This window comes from Hemiscyllium ocellatum, chromosome 23, assembly GCF_020745735.1.
Source record: "Hemiscyllium ocellatum isolate sHemOce1 chromosome 23, sHemOce1.pat.X.cur, whole genome shotgun sequence".
In the NCBI taxonomy this organism is placed as follows: domain Eukaryota; kingdom Metazoa; phylum Chordata; class Chondrichthyes; order Orectolobiformes; family Hemiscylliidae; genus Hemiscyllium; species Hemiscyllium ocellatum.
The window spans coordinates 59,328,114-59,347,201 of record NC_083423.1 but is presented as its reverse complement, the minus strand read 5'-3'; the positions used below and the strand labels follow the sequence as shown (position 1 = coordinate 59,347,201).

The 19,088-nt window shown below is 42.6% G+C and overlaps 1 protein-coding gene across 1 annotated transcript in view; it reads right to left on the bottom strand.

Annotated features, from left to right (window-relative positions):
- appl2 (adaptor protein, phosphotyrosine interaction, PH domain and leucine zipper containing 2) overlaps positions 1–19,088 on the bottom strand; it is a 152,169-nt gene that overhangs the window by 47,904 nt on the left and 85,177 nt on the right. Inside the window, exons 8-11 of the mRNA XM_060843062.1 lie at positions 12,356–12,502; positions 11,117–11,199; positions 10,708–10,869; positions 4,171–4,359 (exon numbers count right to left, since the gene is read on the bottom strand). Coding sequence (XP_060699045.1) covers positions 4,171–4,359; positions 10,708–10,869; positions 11,117–11,199; positions 12,356–12,502 — 581 coding nt within the window. The remainder of the gene's footprint in view (positions 1–4,170; positions 4,360–10,707; positions 10,870–11,116; positions 11,200–12,355; positions 12,503–19,088) is intronic.

Genomic DNA, 19,088 nt, shown 5'->3' with positions numbered 1-19,088 from the left:
AGCAGAAGAAAAATACCTCTACAACATATTTGGGAACAACAGGTACCAGATAAACACAACCCACTGATTCTTAAACAACAAACCCAAACAAGAAGATGCAACACATCCAGAGACTCTGGCCACACTACCATATATCAAAGACAGCTCAGAGATGACTACCAGACTACTCCGACCTCTTGGCATCATGGTAGCCCACAAAACTACCAACACACTGAAACAGCTACTGATGAACCTAAAAGATCCTGTACCAACAACCAGCAAAACAAATGTAATTTACAAATTACTGTGCAAGGACTGCAACAAACACTGCATCAACGAACAAAAACCTGCTGTCTATTTTCACAGGATCTGTATCCCTCTACTCCCTGCCCATTCATATATCTGTCTAGATACATCTTAAATCATGCTAATGTTCCCACCCCTATCACCTCTGCTGGCAATGCATTTCAGGCATCCACCACCTTCTGTGTGAAGAATGTTTCATGTATATCTCCCATAACTTTTCCCCTCTCACTTTGAACTCATGACCCCTAGTAACTGAGTCCTCCATTCTGGGAAAAAGTTTCTTGATATCCAGCCTTGCTACACCTCTTTGAGAGGTCTCAATCAGGTTCCCCGCTCAACCTCCTTCTTTTCAATGAGAATAATCCTAATCTATTCAATCTCTCTTCATAGCTAACATCCTCCATACCAGGTAATATCCTGGTGAGCCTCCTTTGCACCCACTCCAAAGCATCCACATCCTTTTGGTAATGTGGTGACCAGAACTACGCAGTATTCCAAATGTGGCCGAGCCAAAGTCTTATACAACTGTAACATGATCCGCCAACTCTTGTACTCAACACTCCGCCCGATGAAGGAAAATACACTGTATGCTTTCTTGATCACTCTATTGGTCTGCATTGCTACCTTCAGGGAACAATGGACCTGAAAACCCAGATCTCTCTGTACATCAATTTTCCCAGGACTTTTCCATTTACTGTATTGTTTGATCTTGAATTGGGTCGTCAAAAATGCATCATCTTGCATTTGTCTGGATTGAACACTATATGCCATTTCTCTGCCCATCTCTCCAATCTATATTCTGCTGCATTTTCTGACAATCCCCTTCACTGTCTGCTACTCCATCAATCTTAGTATCATCTACAAACTTGGGTAATGAGGCAACCTACACCTTCCTCCAAATCATTTATGTACATGGCAAACAACAGTGGTCCCAGTGTTCCCTATGGAACACCATTGGTCACAGGTCTTCATTTTGAGAAACCCCCTTCCACTACAACACTCCATCACCTGTGACCCAACCAGTTCTCTATCCATCTAGCTAGAACACCCTGGAGCCCATGTGACGTCACCTTCTTCATCAGCCTACCATGGGGAACCTTATTAAAGGCCTTACTAAAGCCCATCTATATGACATCTACATCCCTTCTCTCATCAATCAACTTTGTCACCTCTTCAAAGAATTCTATTAGGTTTGTAAGACATGACCTTCCCTGCACAAAACCATGCTGCCTATCACTGATAAGCCCATTTTCTTCCAAATGGGTATATATCTTATCCCTTAGTATCTTCTCCTGTATTTTCCCTACCACTGACATCAGGCTCACAGGTCTGTAACTACCTGGATTATCTGTGCTATCCTTCTTAAACAAGGGGATAATATTAGCAATTCTCCAGTCCTTTGGACCTCTGCCATTTTCAAGGATGCTGCAAAGATATCTGTTAAAGCCCCAGTTCTTTCCTCTCTTGCTTTCCTCAGTAACCTGGGATAGATCCCATCCAGACCTGGGGGCTTGTCCACCTTAATGCCTTTTAAAATACACAACACTTCCTCCCTCCTTGTGCTGATTTAAGATCTATCCTAACCTCAACATCCGCCATGTCCCTCTCCTCGGTGAATACTGATGCAAAGTACTCATTAAGAATCTCACCCACTTTCTCTGACTCCACGTATATCTTTCCTCCTCTGTCCTTGAGTGGGCCATCCCTTTCCTGACTTGCCCTCTTGCTCCTGCTATATGAATACAAGCCTTTGGGGTTTTCCTTAACCCTGCATGCTAAGGATATCTCATGACCCCTTTTAGCCCTCTTAACTCCTTATTTAAGATTGGTCCTACATTTCTGATATTCCTCCAAAGTCTGTCTTCAGTCTCTTAGACCTTATGTCTGCATTCTTTTTTCTCAACTAGTCTCGCAATGTTGCCTGTCATCCATGGTTTCCTAATCTTGCCATTTCTATCCCTCATTTTCACAGGAACATATCTCTCCTGAACTCTAATCAACCTCTCTTTAAAAACCTCCCACATATCGAATGTGGATTTCCCTTCAAACAGCTGCTCCCAATCTACATTCCCCAGCTCCTGATGAATTTTGGTCTAATTGGCCTTCCCCATGTCATACAGACAGGCAGGAAACTAGCCATCACGATACACGGACATCAACTAGCCACCAAAAGACATTAGCAGCGATCACCAGTACCCTTACACACAGGACGAAGGAGGACACCACTTCAACTGGGACAACAATCCATCTTAGATCAGGCTAAACAGAGACACACACACAGGAATTCCTAAAGGCCTGGCAGTCAAACCGAACTCCATCGATAAACACATGATTTGAATCCCATTTACCAACCTCTGAGAAAAGGAGTTGGAAAGGATATTATAACCCAAGATACGTAAACATAAAGTGCGACAGAACACCAGCGCTTCAATGGAGGCTCACTGATGTCACCTAGCATGGTGACAAAATGTCTGAGAACAACCCTATCAGTTCAGCAAGCTAACTTACAACCTCAACATGAGCTACAAATCTTCTCAAAAATCACAAAAACACAAACTGTTGGAGAAACTCAGAAGGCCTGGCAGCACGTATCGAGAAAAAGCAGAGTTAATATTTCGAGTCCAGAGATCCCTTCTCAGAATGTTACATAATCAAAGACACCTTGAAAATTCTGAACTGACCAGAGACAGCCAGTGTGTATTCATTAGGAACAGATCATGTCTGGCATACTTGATTGAAGTGTTTGAAAAAAATGACAAAAGCAGGGAAATGGGGAATGTCCATGAATATTATTTACATGTACTCCCAGATGGCAATTGTTAAGTCCCTCATCAGTGGCTGAGAGGAAAAGCTGAAACCCATGACTTGAAGGTAAATTATTATCCTGGTTATGAAACTGGTTGAATAGTAGGAAACAGACACAAGGATAGCAAGCAATTCTAATTGACAAAGAACTGGATTAGGGTCTGAACATTTCTTTTTATTTATTAATGACTTAGATGATGGGATAGGGAGCTGCAAAACCATTTTACTGATGACATAAAATTATGATGGTTACACACTGACCTATTCCTGATCCTATGTTAACAAAATTTGACATGGGTCGCTTAAGGAATTAGGAGCACCAGAGAGAGTCTTGAAGGAGAAAAGGAGAGATAGAGGGATTCAGGGAAGGAATTCCACAGTTTATGGCATCAGCAGCTGTAGACACAGTGGCTTATGGTAGAATAAAGGGAAATTCACAAAACAAAAAATGCTGGAGTGACTCAACTGATCTGGCAGCATCTGTGGAGTGAGAATTAAGTTAATGTTGAGTCTGGCATGATCCTTCTTCAAAACTGAAGGGGATGGAAAGTTGGCTAAGCAGGAAGTTGATGGTGCAATACCTGTTGGAAAGGAAATCTATTCCTGGCTGTTAGTTGGCTGAACAAGAAAACCTTTTGCGTAAGATGGCTGGAAATTAATGCATGTATAATTGATCGACGTCTTGAGTATAAGTTGTATGAATATTCTATGTTCTCAACTGAAAAACTGGGGAAAGAATCAAATAATTTGTGACATGCAGCTCATTCCTGACATGGTCCAATGATTCTATGATACTTCTCAGAATTAAAAAAGAAAGCTAGTCACTAAAGACAGCCTGACATTTACAATTGCTTTCAACTACCATATAGATGACTTTAGTTTATAAATAAAATTACCCTGCTTCAGGAATGAACACCTAGGTTAGCAGCTCAACCTTGTAAGTTTAATTCAGCTGTAAGACTACCCATAAGTATAAAAAACAGAATTGGAGAAATGTAAAAGCAATTAAATGATAACTTCAGCAAAAGGTGTGAAACTGATTGAAGAATGTTGTACAGAAGAGTTGTGGTAGTTACGTACATTTTTCCTGAAGGTGAAGTAATCTGGAAACAGTATCTTCTGTCCTCACAATCTACTGCCATAACCGAGCAATTATCCAGGTCCATGATCAGTCCACCAGCTACTGCCCCTCGTGGCTGGCACATCAGGTTACCTCCTTGTGTAAAAAAATATAACCGTTCCCAGGATGTAGACACCAGGCCTGTTTTACTAATGGAATAAAAAGACAAAAAGATGTAATTATACTGAGTTACCTTAACAGAGGAAACATTTATAATGAATGGAAACAAAAAAAAAGGCAGGAATAGAGTTATGTTCCTAGCTGATTGTCCTTTGTCAGAACTGGAATTAACAATTTGTAAATAAATACGTCAGAGATGTAAAAGAGGTGGGGGAAGGACAAATGGGAAGGTGTGTGATGGAATGGAAGGGAGGTTGCCAAGTCTCCTGGAATTGAAGATGATCTTTTTTGTTGCCATTGCTAAATGACAAACCAATTGACGAACAGGTACCTCAGCAGAACTGCTGTGACATTGTGCAGGCAAATTTTGGTCAAGGAACATTGTAATCATTGTGAATTTCTCTGTGCAATCTCCCCATTGCCCCCAGTACTCATCAGGGGACATTACAGTACAAAAGGAGACTATCCAGCTAATTGTGTTCATGCCTGTTCTCTGCAGAGTGTTCTAGTGAATCTCTCTCTCTCTTTGTACCCCTGTGGCCCTGCAAGTTTCTTTCCACCAAATACCAATTCAATTTTATTTCAAAATCACTCTTTATTCTTGGCTTCCATCACACTCATGGGAATCAAGTTAGAGTTTCAGTATGGAAACATTTCTCCTCACAAATCCTATTTTATCATATCTCAAACCTTGAATTTGTGGCCCTTAGTCCTGGTACCGTTAGTAAATGGAAACACCACTTCTTTATTAATCTGATCTGAGGCTGTCATAATATTGTACATGTCTATCAAATCTCCCCTTAGCCTCCGTTACTGAATGATGTGGAGGTGCCGGTGTTGGACAAAGTCAGGAGTCACACAACGCTAGGTAAAAGCCCAACAGGTTTATTTGAAATCACTAGCTTTCAGAGCACTGGTCCTTCGTCAGGTGAAGTGTCATGCTCCATCAGGCTCCTTCACCTGACAAAGAAGCAGTGCTCTGAAAGCTTGTGATTTCAAATAAACCTGTTGGGGCTATAACCTGGTGTCATGTGACTACAGACTTTGTCCATTACTCTAAGGAGAACAACATCAGGTTCTCCAAATTAACCTTGTTACTAAAATCTCTTGGTTCTCAGAATTTTAGAATCATAGAATCCTTCTTTGTGGAAACAGGCCCTTCGGCCCAACAAGTCCACACCGACCCTCTGAAGAGTAACCCACCCAGACACATGCCCTTACCCTATTGCTCTATATTTACCCCTAACTAATGCACCTTGAACACTATGGGCAACATAGCATGGCTAAATCACCTAACCTGCACATCTTTGGATTGTGGGAGGAAACTGGAACACCCAGAGGAAACCCACGCAGACATGGGGAAAATGTGCAAACTCCACACAGACAGTCGCGCGAGGCTGGAATCGAACCCGGGTCCCTGGCACTGAGAGGCAGCAGCACTGATCCACCGTGTCACCTCTGGTAAATCTCCTCAGTACCTTCACATCTTTCCTAAAGAGCAGTGAATAGGACTAGGTAAACCAGAGTTATACAGTCACAGAAATGTTCAGCACAAACAGACTCTTCAGTCCAATTTGTCCATGCCTAGCAGATATTTGAACCTAATCTAGTCGGCATTTGCCAGCACTTGGCCCATATCCCTCTAAATCCTTCCTATTCATATACCCATACAGATTTCTCTTAAATGTTGTTATTGTACCAACCGCCACCACTTCCTCTGGCAGCTCATTCCATACACGCACCACTCGCTGCGAAAACTTTGCCCCTTAGGTCCCTTTTAAATATTTCCCCTCTCACCCTAAACTTATGCCCTCTAGTTCTGGACTTCCCCATCCCAGGGAAAAGACTTTGTCTATTTATCCTATCCATGCCCCTCATGATTTTATAAACCTCCAAAAGGTCATCCCTCAGCCTCAGACGCTCCAGGGAAAACAGCCCCAGCCTACTGAGCCTCTCCAGCCTCTCCCTATGCCAGGGTTGGACGATTTGAGCCAGTGTCCTTGTAAATATTTTCTGAACATCCTTCCAATAGAAAGGAGACCAAAATTGCACTCAATATTCCAAAACTGGCCTAACCAATGTCCTGTACAGCCATAATATGATCTCCCAACACCTATATTCAATGCACTGACCATTAAAGGCAAGCATACCAATGCCTTTTGCACTTTACTATCTACCTGCGACTCCACTTTCAAGGAACTATGAATCTGCACTCCAATGTCTCTTTGTTCAGCAACACTCCCCAGGTCCTTACCATTAAGTATAATCCTGCTAAGATTTGCCTTTCCAAAATGCAGCACCTCACATTTATCTAAATTAAACTCCTCAACCCTTTGGCCAATCTGATCAAGATCGTGTTGTAATGAGATAACCTCTTCACTGTCCACTACACCTCCAATTTTGGTGTTACCTGCAACATTACTAACTGTACTTTCTATGTTCACATCCAAATCATTTATATAAATGACAAAAAGCAGTGGACCCAGCACTGATCCTTGTGGCACACCACTGGTCACAGGCCTCTAGTCTGAAAAGCAACACTCCATCACTACCTTCAAGGTCTTCTACCTTCAAGCTAGTTCTATATCCAAATGGTTAGTTCTCCCTGTCCTCCATGTAATCTAACCTTGCTAACCAGTTTACCATGTCTGGATAAAAATTTGGGTAATGACAGATTACAGCAAGTCACATTCCATGCTTATTTTTCATATGAGAGGAGGATAGGCAGTGCTATTCCCCAGGAATGTGACCTTGTCGAACGTCTTACTGAAGTCCATATAGATCGTATCTACTGCCCTGCTCTCATCAATCCTCTTCATTACTTCTTCAAAAAAACTCAGTGAGACATCATTTCCTGTGCAGAAAGCCATGCTGACTATCCCTATTCAGTCCTTGCTTTCTCAAATGCATGTAAATCCTGTTCCTCAAGATTCCCTCTAATAAATTAGCCTACCATCGATGTCAGGCTCACCGGTCTATAGTTCCCTGGTTTTTCCTTACCACCTTTCTTAAATAGTGGCACCATGTTAGCCAACCTTCCAGCATCTTATCTCTGACCATCGATTATGAAAGGGCTCTACAAACTGTGCACTACTTCCAAACCTTAATATCCAATACCTACATTTTTTTTTTAGATTAGATTACTTACAGTGTGGAAACAGGCCCTTCGGCCCAACAAGTCCACACCGACCCGCCGAAGCGCAACCCACCCATACCCCTACATATACCCCTTACCTAACACTACGGGCAATGTAGCATGGCCAATTCACCTGACCCGCACATCTTTGGACTGTGGGAGGAAACCGGAGCACCCGGAGGAAACCCGTGCAGACACGGGGAGAACGTGCAAACTCCACACAGTCAGTCGCCTGAGTCGGGAATTGAACCCGGGTCTCAGGCGCTGTGAGACAGCAGTGCTAACCACTGTGCCACCGTGCCGCCCACATTTCTCCTACTTCTATTGCACTGCATGCACATCTGAAATCCATGCACACCATCAAGTTCCATATGTGGAACCAGTGCTTTGGACACCATTCAGCACGTGCAGGACCTTGGAGCAGCTGAATGACTGCATAGGTTAGAAGGAATGCTGTTCACTACTTCTATTTGTGAAGGTCTTTCGTGTTTTGCAAAGTATTCTTTCAAAACATCCTGCAACCTTCAAAGATCAGTGCACATGCATCTCAAAGTGCTTCTATTCCTGCACATGCTTTAGAACTGTGCCAGAAAGTCTATATTGCTTCTCTCCATCCCTTCTGCCAAAATGTACCACCTCCCGCTAACATATCATCTGCCAATAGCCCACCCTTTCTTCTAATCTAGTTATCTTCCCTTGCAGTCAAGTGTTATCATCCTCACTGTTTGACACATCTCCATGTTTAGTATCATCACCAAATTGTGACATGTTAAACTGTTTCAATATTTAAGACATACAGCAAACAAAGCACCGTGTCCTAGCAGTGGATCCTGGGGAATAGCACTGCCTATCCTCCTCTCATATGAAAAATAAGCATGGAATGTGACTTGCTGTAATCTGTCATTACCCAAATTTTTATCCAGACCAACCAGCTGATCCATGAGCCTCTATTTTGTCAAATGCTTTCTTAAGATCCAAATAAACATCCACTGCATTTCCTCCTTAAAACCTTTTGGATTTAACAAGATTAGTTAAGCACAATTTGTGTTTTACAAATCTGTGCTGGTTTTCCTTAATTCAAATATCTTCAAGTGCCAGTTATTTTCTCTTATTACTGTTTCTAAAACCTTACTATGCTCATGAGAGAGTGACCAGCCAGAAGTTACTAGGTATATTCTTACACCCTTCCTTGAACATGGGTGCTACATTGTCACTTTTCAATCCAATTATTGGTGTGAAATGCCAAACACTGTGAGGATTCTTTGCAGTCCATGTTTCCCATCAGTTCTCTTTGTCTATATACTAAATAGAACAGAAATTCTATTCTGTAAATTGTGCAGTATTTAATATGCTCCCAGTAACTGAAAGCAAGGTCAGTTGCGATTTCAATAGGAATCTGTGGAGGCTTGTGCCGGCTTTATCAGTTTTCACTAACGTGAGATCAGACCTCAGGAAGGTTGATTAGAGATCTCACACATGCATATAAACTCATGCGTATCCCATTCTATAATTTCAATGGTAAAATGGAAGACTGAGTATCCTATGAATATCATCATTAGGTGGTACAAATAGTTGACGTAATTTTGAAATGATGGTAAGCAGCTGCCTGTCTAGGTGTAACATTCCTGTACAAGAAAATAAAACAAGGTTTACTTTAGTTTGAAACTGAGCTCGCCCCTTTGCAGCAATATGCTCTTTCTATCCTCCCCTTATCTCCCACTCACCTTCTTCCCTCAGCCTTCCAGTCAAGACAATAAGGAGGCTGACTTGCTGCGCAGGTCCACACCCACTCTGTTACAGGCTGCCAATGCAGGCCCTTCAAGTCCTACTTCCAGTGCAGAATGCCACCACCACTCAGGGTGCCAGCTTTACCTAGCACCCAGCATACAGATCCACAGCTCCCATTCCCAGTATATGCTGCTCCAGAGTCAGCAGCACTCACAATCATGATAACATAGAACAGGGGCGGCACGGTGGCACAGTGGTTAGCACTGCTGCCTCACAGCGCCAGGGACCTGGGTTCAATTCCCGCCTCAGGTGACTGCGTGGAGTTTGCACGTTATCCCCGTGTCTGCACGGGTTTCCTCCGGGTGCTCCGGTTTCCTCCCACAGTCCAAAGATGTGCGGGTCAGGTGAATTGGCCATGCTAAATTGCCCGTAGTGTTAGGTAAGGGGTATATGTAGGGGTATGGGTGGGTTGCGCTTCGACGGGTCGGTGTGGACTTGTTGGGCCGAAGGGCCTGTTTCCACACTGTAAGTAATCTAATCTATCAATGCAAGCACAGACGCTCCCTGTGGTCTGACTTGTCATGGACAGCTCAGGTCATGGGCTGCATCTGTGATGGCCATTTTGGTGTTATGGATGATCACTCAAATTAAATTGCAATGTCCAACTTTTAAATGTCAATGCAGCCAGACTTTTGAAGAAAGCTCCAGTTAGCTGCAAAATATTTTAACCACAATATTGAACACCTCAATCTTAATCAATGATGAAATGCCTGAAGAAACCTACTTAATCCTCTCACCACATTAACAGGCGTAGCTTGAGCAGCCAGCGAGTTCCACACTCTAGGCAAAAGTGAAGCCTGCAGATGCTGGAGATCAGAGTCAAAGAGTGTGGTGCTGGAAAAGCACAGCTGGTTAGGAAGCATCTGGTGAGCAGGAGAATCGACGTTTCGGGCAAAAGCCCTTCATCAGGAATGAGGCTGGGAGCCTTGGCACTGAAGAGATAAATGGGAGGGGATGGGGCTGGGGGTAGGAAGCTGAGAGTGCAAGTTTCAGCACTGTCCTCATGACCTGTCCCATCTTTCCATCTTCCTTCCCACCTGTCTGCACCACCCTCCCCTCCAACCTATCACCTTTATTCCCATCTCCATCCACCTATTACACTTTCAGCTATCTACCCCCACCCCCACCCCCACCCCCCTCCATTTATCTCTCCACTCCAGAGGCTCCCAACCTCAATCCTGATGAAGGGCCTTTGCCCGAAACATTGATTTTCCTGCTCCTCGGATGCTGCCTGACCTGCTGTGCTTTTCCAGCACCACACACACTGTCAAGCAAGAGTTTCATTCAAACACATAGTCCAGGTCTGATGAGTCATTCTGATCTTGATGATATTCCGCCTTGTCAGCACAATGGGTACTGACCAGTGGAGTCAAAGGACAACTGGTCAAAACAAGGACAAAATTTTAGTCTTGGAAGTTTCAAATCGAATAAAATTAAATTGTAATATTCTTACTTTCGAATATTCAGGTAGCCAGCCTTTTGAAGGAGGTTTCTGTTAGCTGGTTTTGATGTAGTAGTGTTGCTGTCAGGAATATAGATGGACTCATTGGCCAGCAGCAGCTCCTGTTGGACCAATCTCATGCTTTCAGCCTCTTCATCCAGTTGCCCTTGGATACTGAGGATTGGATAACATACAACACATATTTAGTACACAGTATCAACATCACATTTTAAATATTTGAAAACTATCAAAAATAAATCCTTAATAATGGAAAATTATGCTTTTCACATTAAACTGGTGAGACATTCAGTATCTCCTCTTTTGAAAACTATAAAAACAACCAAATGATCAACCTCTGGAACCAGGAAAGTCAAATGTATAAAATGTCAACCTCTAGTTCCGGGAAAAAAATATTTACAACCTTTGAACCATGGTTGCAACAGAAGACAAAAATTCTTCGAGCTTCTTTGAAAACATTTCCACTCCCATCTTGAAAAAGTTGATCTGTAAGACAGAAGATGATCAGACATATGGATTTTCACAAGTTTCAAATATTCTGTAGTTAAAGATTGGTTCAACAAATATTCTCTGGCTACTTTCACACCTGATATCAATAAGCATTTTTTGTCCTTCTGGGGAGGTTTATCGATGTAGTTGAGAGAGTTTAACCTAAATTGACAGAGGTTTGAAAGAGGAATATAGTTCATATAGGAATAAGTGTGGTGTATAAAAGAAAGCAGTACCAGCTTAAGTAGGGCAGGACAAGACTAACGACAATGGGGAGTACAGAGAGATTTGGAATGCACAACGTGTGATGAGTAAGATTTGAGATTTACAAGCACAAATAACTGAGAAAGAATATGGTCAGCCATATTAGCATCAAATGGGAAAGGAGACTCCTACTCCTGTTCCCAGATCCAATATGTTTATAGCTCATGACAATGATAGAAACATGAATAAAAATAGTGCTGTTTGGATGCTTTATATTCCAGCAAAGCATCCTGAAAGTATGGTAGGAAAAATGAGAATGGGATGACAACAATAATTATGGAAGCCTTTGTAGAGGAAAGAAAGGATGTCCTTGACAGACCTAGGACATAATCCACTTGGTTCAAGTTGAAAAGGAAGTAAGGAATACTCCTGCAAGTGTTCCCCAGATCTCCCAATAGTAAGTTAGCTCATGGGTGAGCGTAACTGAGCATGTGGCAGAGTACATGAGTGTGTGCACTTGAGTGAGTGCAGGAATGAGCACAGTAGTTCACAGGAAAGTGCATGCTTGCGGGAATTCAAGCATGCCTACATGAAAAACCATGAGGGCATGATTCAGTGAAGATACATGTGCGTGATTGAGCAAATGAGGATGTGAATGCATGCTCACATGAGAAGTTAAGTGAGCCAGTGAGTGCATGCATGAGTTAATGAGCATGAGAATAAAATCTGCAGGATAGCAGCTGAAAAATGGGCCATGATGAGGGCCAGGACAGGCCGCAGGACGAGGATGGACGAAAGGGCAATTTGATGAAATTTAAGGCAGTAAGTGACATCAGAGCAGCAACTGACATGAGGGCAATGAGGAATGAGAGGGCAGTAACCAGCATGAGAGCAATGAGGGACATCAGAGCTGTGATGGACAATGTTTTTTAACAAAAGATTTACTGACCTGACCCTGTGTGAAGCCAAGCAATGGATCCAACATTGCCACCCTCTTCCTATATTGTAGAGCGTTTAAGGCACAAAAGTATTGCAAGGAACACTGGTGCTGCCTTCTTCTGGCAGTCGCTACTTCTGCTACTACTTCTGCCTTCAACTGAAAAACAGAAACAGTATATGAATGAGGACTTGCTTCAAACAGGTTTCATTGCAATTATGAAGTGGCATAACTTCAATTCTCTATTGTGCACATCTGATCTTTAAATGATCTTACACATACAATTGATTTGCCAGGGTAAGAAAGGAATGATATCTGTTCCTTTAGTGACATTCCCTCTTTATTTAATGACAACAGAAAGGAAAAAAATTTTTAAAAACTCAATCTAAATTGAATATCAAAACTTTAGAATAATAATTATGCTTAAATACTAATATTGTAATTAGATGAACATACAACAAATTCATTATTTTCAATTTGCAAGTAACAGTTACAAGAACAGAAGGAAGCTTTATTTAATATGACTGTCATAAATCAAATCAATTTCATGAGTTTTAATAGAACATAGAACATAGAACATAGAAGGATACAGCGCAGTACAGGCCCTTCGGCCCTCGATGTTGCGCCGACCGAGTCCTACCTAACCTATACTAGCCCAATAACTTCCAAATGCCTATCCAATGCCCGCTTAAATGAACATAAAGAAGGAGAGTTCACCACTGATACGGGCAGGGCATTCCATGAACTCACAACCCGCTGTGTGAAGAATCTACCCCTAACATCTGTCCTATACCTACCACCCCTTAATTTAAAGCTATGTCCCCTAGTAACACCTGACTCCATTAGCGGTAAAAGGTTCTTAGTATCTACCCTATCTAAACCCCTAATCATCTTATACACTTCTATCAGATCTCCCCTAAACCTTCTCTTCTCCAATAAGAACAGCCCCAAGTGCCTCAGCCTTTCCTCATACGATCGTCCTACCATTCCAGGCAACATCCTGGTAAACCTCCTCTGCACTCGTTCTAAAGCTTCCACATCCTTCCTATAGTATGGCGACCAAAACTGCACACAATACTCCAAATGAGGCCTCACCAGAGTCTTATACAACTGCAACATGACCTCAGGACTCCGGAACTCAATTCCTCTGCCAATAAAGCCCAGTACACCATATGCCTTCCTCACAGCACTATTTACCTGGGTGGCAACTTTCAGAGATCTGTGTACATAGACACCAAGATCCCTCTGCTCATCCACACTACCAAGTAGCCTACCATTAGCCCAGTAATCCATCATCTTGTTATTCCTACCAAAGTGAACGACTTCGCACTTAGCTACATTGAATTCCATTTGCCACATTTCCGCCCAGCTCTGCAACTTATCTATATCCCGCTGTAACCTACCACTTCCTTCCTCACTATCCACAACTCCACCGACTTTCGTGTCATCCGCAAACTTGCTTACCCAGCTTTCAAGTCCTTCCTCTAGATCATTTATAAAGATAACAAAAAGCAATGGTCCCAAAACAGATCCTTGTGGTACACCGCTAGTAACTGCACTCCAAGATGAACATAATCCATCAACTACTACCCTCTGTCTCCTTCCAGCCAGCCAATTCCTAATCCAAACCTCTAATGTATCCTCAATGCCATACCTCTGAAGTTTTAGCATTAGCCTACCATGGGGAACCTTATCGAACGCCTTACTAAAATCCATATACACAACATCTACTGCTTTACCCTCATCCACTTCCTTAGTCACCTTCTCAAAGAACTCAATAAGGTTTGTGAGGCACGACCTGCCCTTCACAAAACCATGCTGGCTATCCCTGATCACGTTATTCCTACCCAGATGTTCATAAATCTTATCCCTTACCATTCTCTCTAAGACTTTGCCCACCACTGAAGTCAGACTCACTGGCCTATAGTTACTAGGGCTATCCCTACTCCCTTTCTTGAACAATGGGACCACATTCGCAATCCTCCAGTCCTCTGGTACTATTCCCGTTGACAATGACGACATAAAAATCCAGGCCAATGGCTCTGCTATCTCCTCCCTAGCTTCCCATAGGATCCTGGGGTAAATGCCATCAGGCCCAGGAGACTTATCTACATTCATCCTTTCCAATATTCCCAAAACCTCTTCCCTGCATATTTCCAGGGCATCCATTCTAATTATTTGTGATTCCATATTCACATCAGCAACAGTGTCCTGTTCCTGAGTGAATACTGATGAAAAGTACTGATTTAATGTCTCTCCAATCTCCTCCGCCTCCACACACAACTTCCCACTACTATCCTTGACTGGACCGATACCTACCCTAGTCATCCTTTTATTCTTGACATACCTATAGAAAGCCTTTGGGTTTTCCCTAATCCTACCAGCTAAAGACTTTTCATGTCCCCTTCTCGCTTTTCTTAGCTCCCTCTTTAGCTCCTTCCTGGCTACCTTATAACTCTCAATCGCCCCTACTGAACCTTCACGCCTCATCTTTACATATGCCGCCTTCTTCCCTTTCACAAGGGACTCCAATTCCTTACTAAACCACGGCTGCCTCACAAGGCCCTTTACACCATGCCTGACTGGTACATACCTATCGAGGACACGCAGTAGCTGCTCCTTGAACAATCCCCACATCTCATTAGTGTTCTTCTCTTGAAGCCTGTTTTTCCAATCCACACAACCTAAGTCATGCCTCACTGCATCATAATTTCCCTGCCCCCAGCTATAGCTCTTGCCCTGCGGCGCACGATTATCCCTCTCCATCACTAAAGTAAAAGTCACCGAGTTGTGGTCACTGTCCCCGAAGTGCTCACCTACCTCCAAGTCTAACACCTGGCCTGGTTCATTACCTAGAACCAAATCCAATATAGCCTCCCCTCTTGTTGGCCTGTCGACATATTGTGTCAGGAAACCCTCCTGCACACATTGTACAAACACCGACCCATCTAATGAACTCGAGCTATAGCTCTCCCAGTCAATATCTGGGAAGTTAAAGTCCCCCAGACTTTAACAGACACTTAAAAGGCAATGAGTGTAAAAACCCTATCTCAGTGATATTCCAGATCAAATTCTACAATGTCACTGTCCTTACCATCCTGCTGTATAGTACAGAATCCAAACAGCACACTACTATAGGCAGCACATCAAAGCACTGGAACACTTCCATGGAAGACATCCAAGGTCCACCCTGAGAATGTGAGAGCTGGAAATAATCACAAACTACGAATTCCTTTATGATGCTGGGCTCAACACCATGCAGACCAAATCCAGGAAATTCAACTATGTCTTCTAGTGATAACAGAAACACCAAGATGATCTTGTAAGAAGTTTCTCAGAACAAACACGTGGTGGTCAGTATAAACGAAAGAAGAACATTCAAACAGACAGCTTTATAAACTTCCACATTGCAGACTCTTCTTTTGAGGTCACTGCAGGTGACCTGTCCAAGTATAGACAGACACTGAAATTTAGTTCAGCTAGTTGAAAGGGCTATCTGTGCTAAATGTGTAACTTATAATGCGCCCAGATGATGCAGATGTAAATGTTTCCCCAAGTACCAATACTGCCTCTCTGGGTGTCCATGCCAATCCTGCATTGGATGCTTCAGCCATAAGACGACAAACAATTCTGACACACAAACAATTGGGAATTGACCACAACAATTTCACACGAACTATCAACTGGAGTTGATCATATGCGCCATTAAGCCTGCTCCACTACTGTTTTATTCATTTGCAGGATGTAGGCATCATTACTTATTCTCTATCCCTAATCGCCCTGGTGATTTACCTTTTAAAACACAATAGTCCATGGGATGTTGGGCCACCAAAGATGCTAGTAAGGGAATTTCCAGGACTTTATAACAGTCACAGTGATGGAATTATGATGTAGTTCTAAACAATAGTCTCACTAGTTTATCTTGCTGCTACACATGGACCTCTGAGATCCATGTGCAGCAGCAACTTCGACAAGTGGAAGCTATGCACTGGCAATGATCAGCATGTGTGAAGCTTCTCAGTGCCTGTGCAGTCAGAATGCTGGTTCCAAGTCAGGATAGTTTGGGGTTTGATGCCAAATTTGCAGCTGGTGGTGTTCTGCGGGGTGCCACAGGAGTTAGGCCCGCAACGGTTCAGGATATATATAAATGATTTGGAAGAGAAGACAGAGTGTAACATAGCCAAGTTTGGTGATGACACTAAATTGAGTGGAAAGGCAAAATGTATAGAGGATGTGGAGGGTCTGCAGAGAGATTTAGATAGGTTAAGTGAGTGGGCAAGGGTCTGGTAGATGGAGTACAATGTTGGTAAATGTGAGGTTATCCACTTTGGAAGTAAAAATAATAGATCAGTATTATTTAAATGGTGAAAGATTGCAGCATGCTGTTGTGCAGAGGGACTTAGGAGTGCTCGTACATGAATCACTACAAATTGATTTGCAGGTACAACAGGTAATCAGGAAGGCAAATGGGATATTAGTTTTCATTGCGAGAAGGATTGAATTTAACAGCAGGGAGGTACTACTGCAATTGTAAAAGATAATGGTGAGACCGCACCTGGACTATTGTACACAGTTCTGGTCTCCTTACTTGAGGAAGGATATATTGGCTTTGGAGTCCGTGTAGTGGAGGCTCACCAGGTTGATTCTGGAGATGAGGGGTTTATCCTCTGAGGAGAGGTTAAGCCACCTGGGATTCTACTCCTAGAATTTAGAAGAATGAGAGGGGATCTTATAGAAAACATAAAATTATGAAAAGGGCACATACGATAGAGCAGGCAAATTGTTTCCACTGGTGGGTAAGACTCAGACTAGGGGACATGGCCTCAAGATTAGGGGAGTAGATTTAGGACAGAGATGAGGAGGAACTGCTTTTCCCAGACAGTAATGAATCTATGGAATTCTCTACCCAATGAAGCAGTAGAGGCAGTTTCATTAAATATATTCAAGACAAAGTTGAATGGGTTTTTGCATGGTAGACGAATTGAGGGTTGTGGGTTTAATGCAGGTAGGAGAAGCTCAGACAATGGATAGGTCAGCCATGATCTTAATGAATGGCAGAGCAGACTCGAATGGCCTACTCCTGCTTCTATGACTCTGAAACTATTATGTATCTGCCACTCTGCCCTTCTAGATGGTACAGCTCGCTGATCTGGAAGGTACTCTTGATGCAGTCTTGGTGAGTTGGTGCTCTGGACTGATCTTGGGCTTCAACTCCAACCTTCTGACCGCTCCCTCTACTCTTCATTATCTGAATAGAAATCATTCTGTTTTTTCTTTCTTCAAGAGTGTTTTCCTGTGCCTAATTTGGCATGAAATTCAACAATTCCAATTCATCTTCTTCAGTCATTGTGCAAATTTATATCCCAGACTTCATCAGCAACTTACCCTGTTCATTCACACTAGAGATGGCCTATTTCCCCACTATGCCATTTCAGGTACAATACTTTGCCACTTGACACAAAAAAAATTAAAACCCTCTTTGTGGTAATGCACGTTTAAAATTAGCAAATACTCTTAAGTACTGTAATGCAGCAAATTACAGTCTATTATGTGAAACGAGAGAGACAAAAACTAGTTTTACAACTCTGCTGAGAGATCAGCCTGTCTATATCCAAATCAGGGATTGCACTGGCACTTGCCTACTCAACTTCTACAGCTACCTGTAGCCTGAGCATACTAGTCTGTGTACAACTGCACAACAGTCATCAGCAGCATCATTACTATAAAATGTTTCTTGCTCTTTGAAAAGCAGTGAAACAAATGTTGCAGATAGAAAATGGAATAGAAATTTTACACAAAGCAGAAGAGGAAGCCACAATCTGTAGGCTTAAGCCAGAGGGAAGGAACCATGATACTTGGAAATGGTCTACTGATTGTACTGGAGCTCCATTTTCAAGTATACAAGACATGTTGGACCAGTATGCACCATTTAAGGTTCTACTGCATTTTTCTTCTGTTCTCCAAGATGCAGATACTTCTTGGATTTGCATTTCCCATACAGAGTCAAGGTACAAAAACTATGGAATCAGACCTCAGTGTCACAGGAATCTGCTTAGCCCCAGTGCACCAACTCACATCGGTGATTTGCACTAGCCTCTCCTCAACCTACAACATGTATTTTTCCACAGAATATACAGAGAATCCACAGGATCAGCAATGGCAGAGAAAAGCAGAATAGTAAATGGATGAGAAAGATTAGTTCTTTGTGGGCCAACTTGGCAGAAAGGTAGGCTAGGCAACTGGGATTGCTATTGGAAGGAAGCAAGAACTCTTCATTAATTCTTCAGATGACTGCAAGAGAGGCGCAGAGAGATGCTCTAGGCTTACCCCAGAGTGAGTCGAAAAGCGTGGTGCTGGCTGAAAAGGGTTCCTGATGAAGGGTTCATGTCTGATACATCAACTCTCCTGCCCCTCAGATGCTGCCTGACCTGCTGTGCTTTTCCAGCACTACACTTTTCGACTTTGACTCTCCAGCATCTGCAGTCCTCATCTTCTCCTAGTTACCCCAGACAGAAGCAGAACAATAGAAAGGATAAAGAGGCTGATAGGTTTAAAGTAACGATTTATCACTACTAAAGTACCCAAAAGGGAAATTAAAGGCGGCATGTTGATAGGAAAGGAAAATCTATGAGAGGTAAAGAGAAAAGGAAAAAAAAGAGTAAATAAAGGAGATCAGAAGTAATAGACTCAAGTGCATTAAAATATTAATCAAGATATATAAAATCTGTCCAACACATTATGCAAA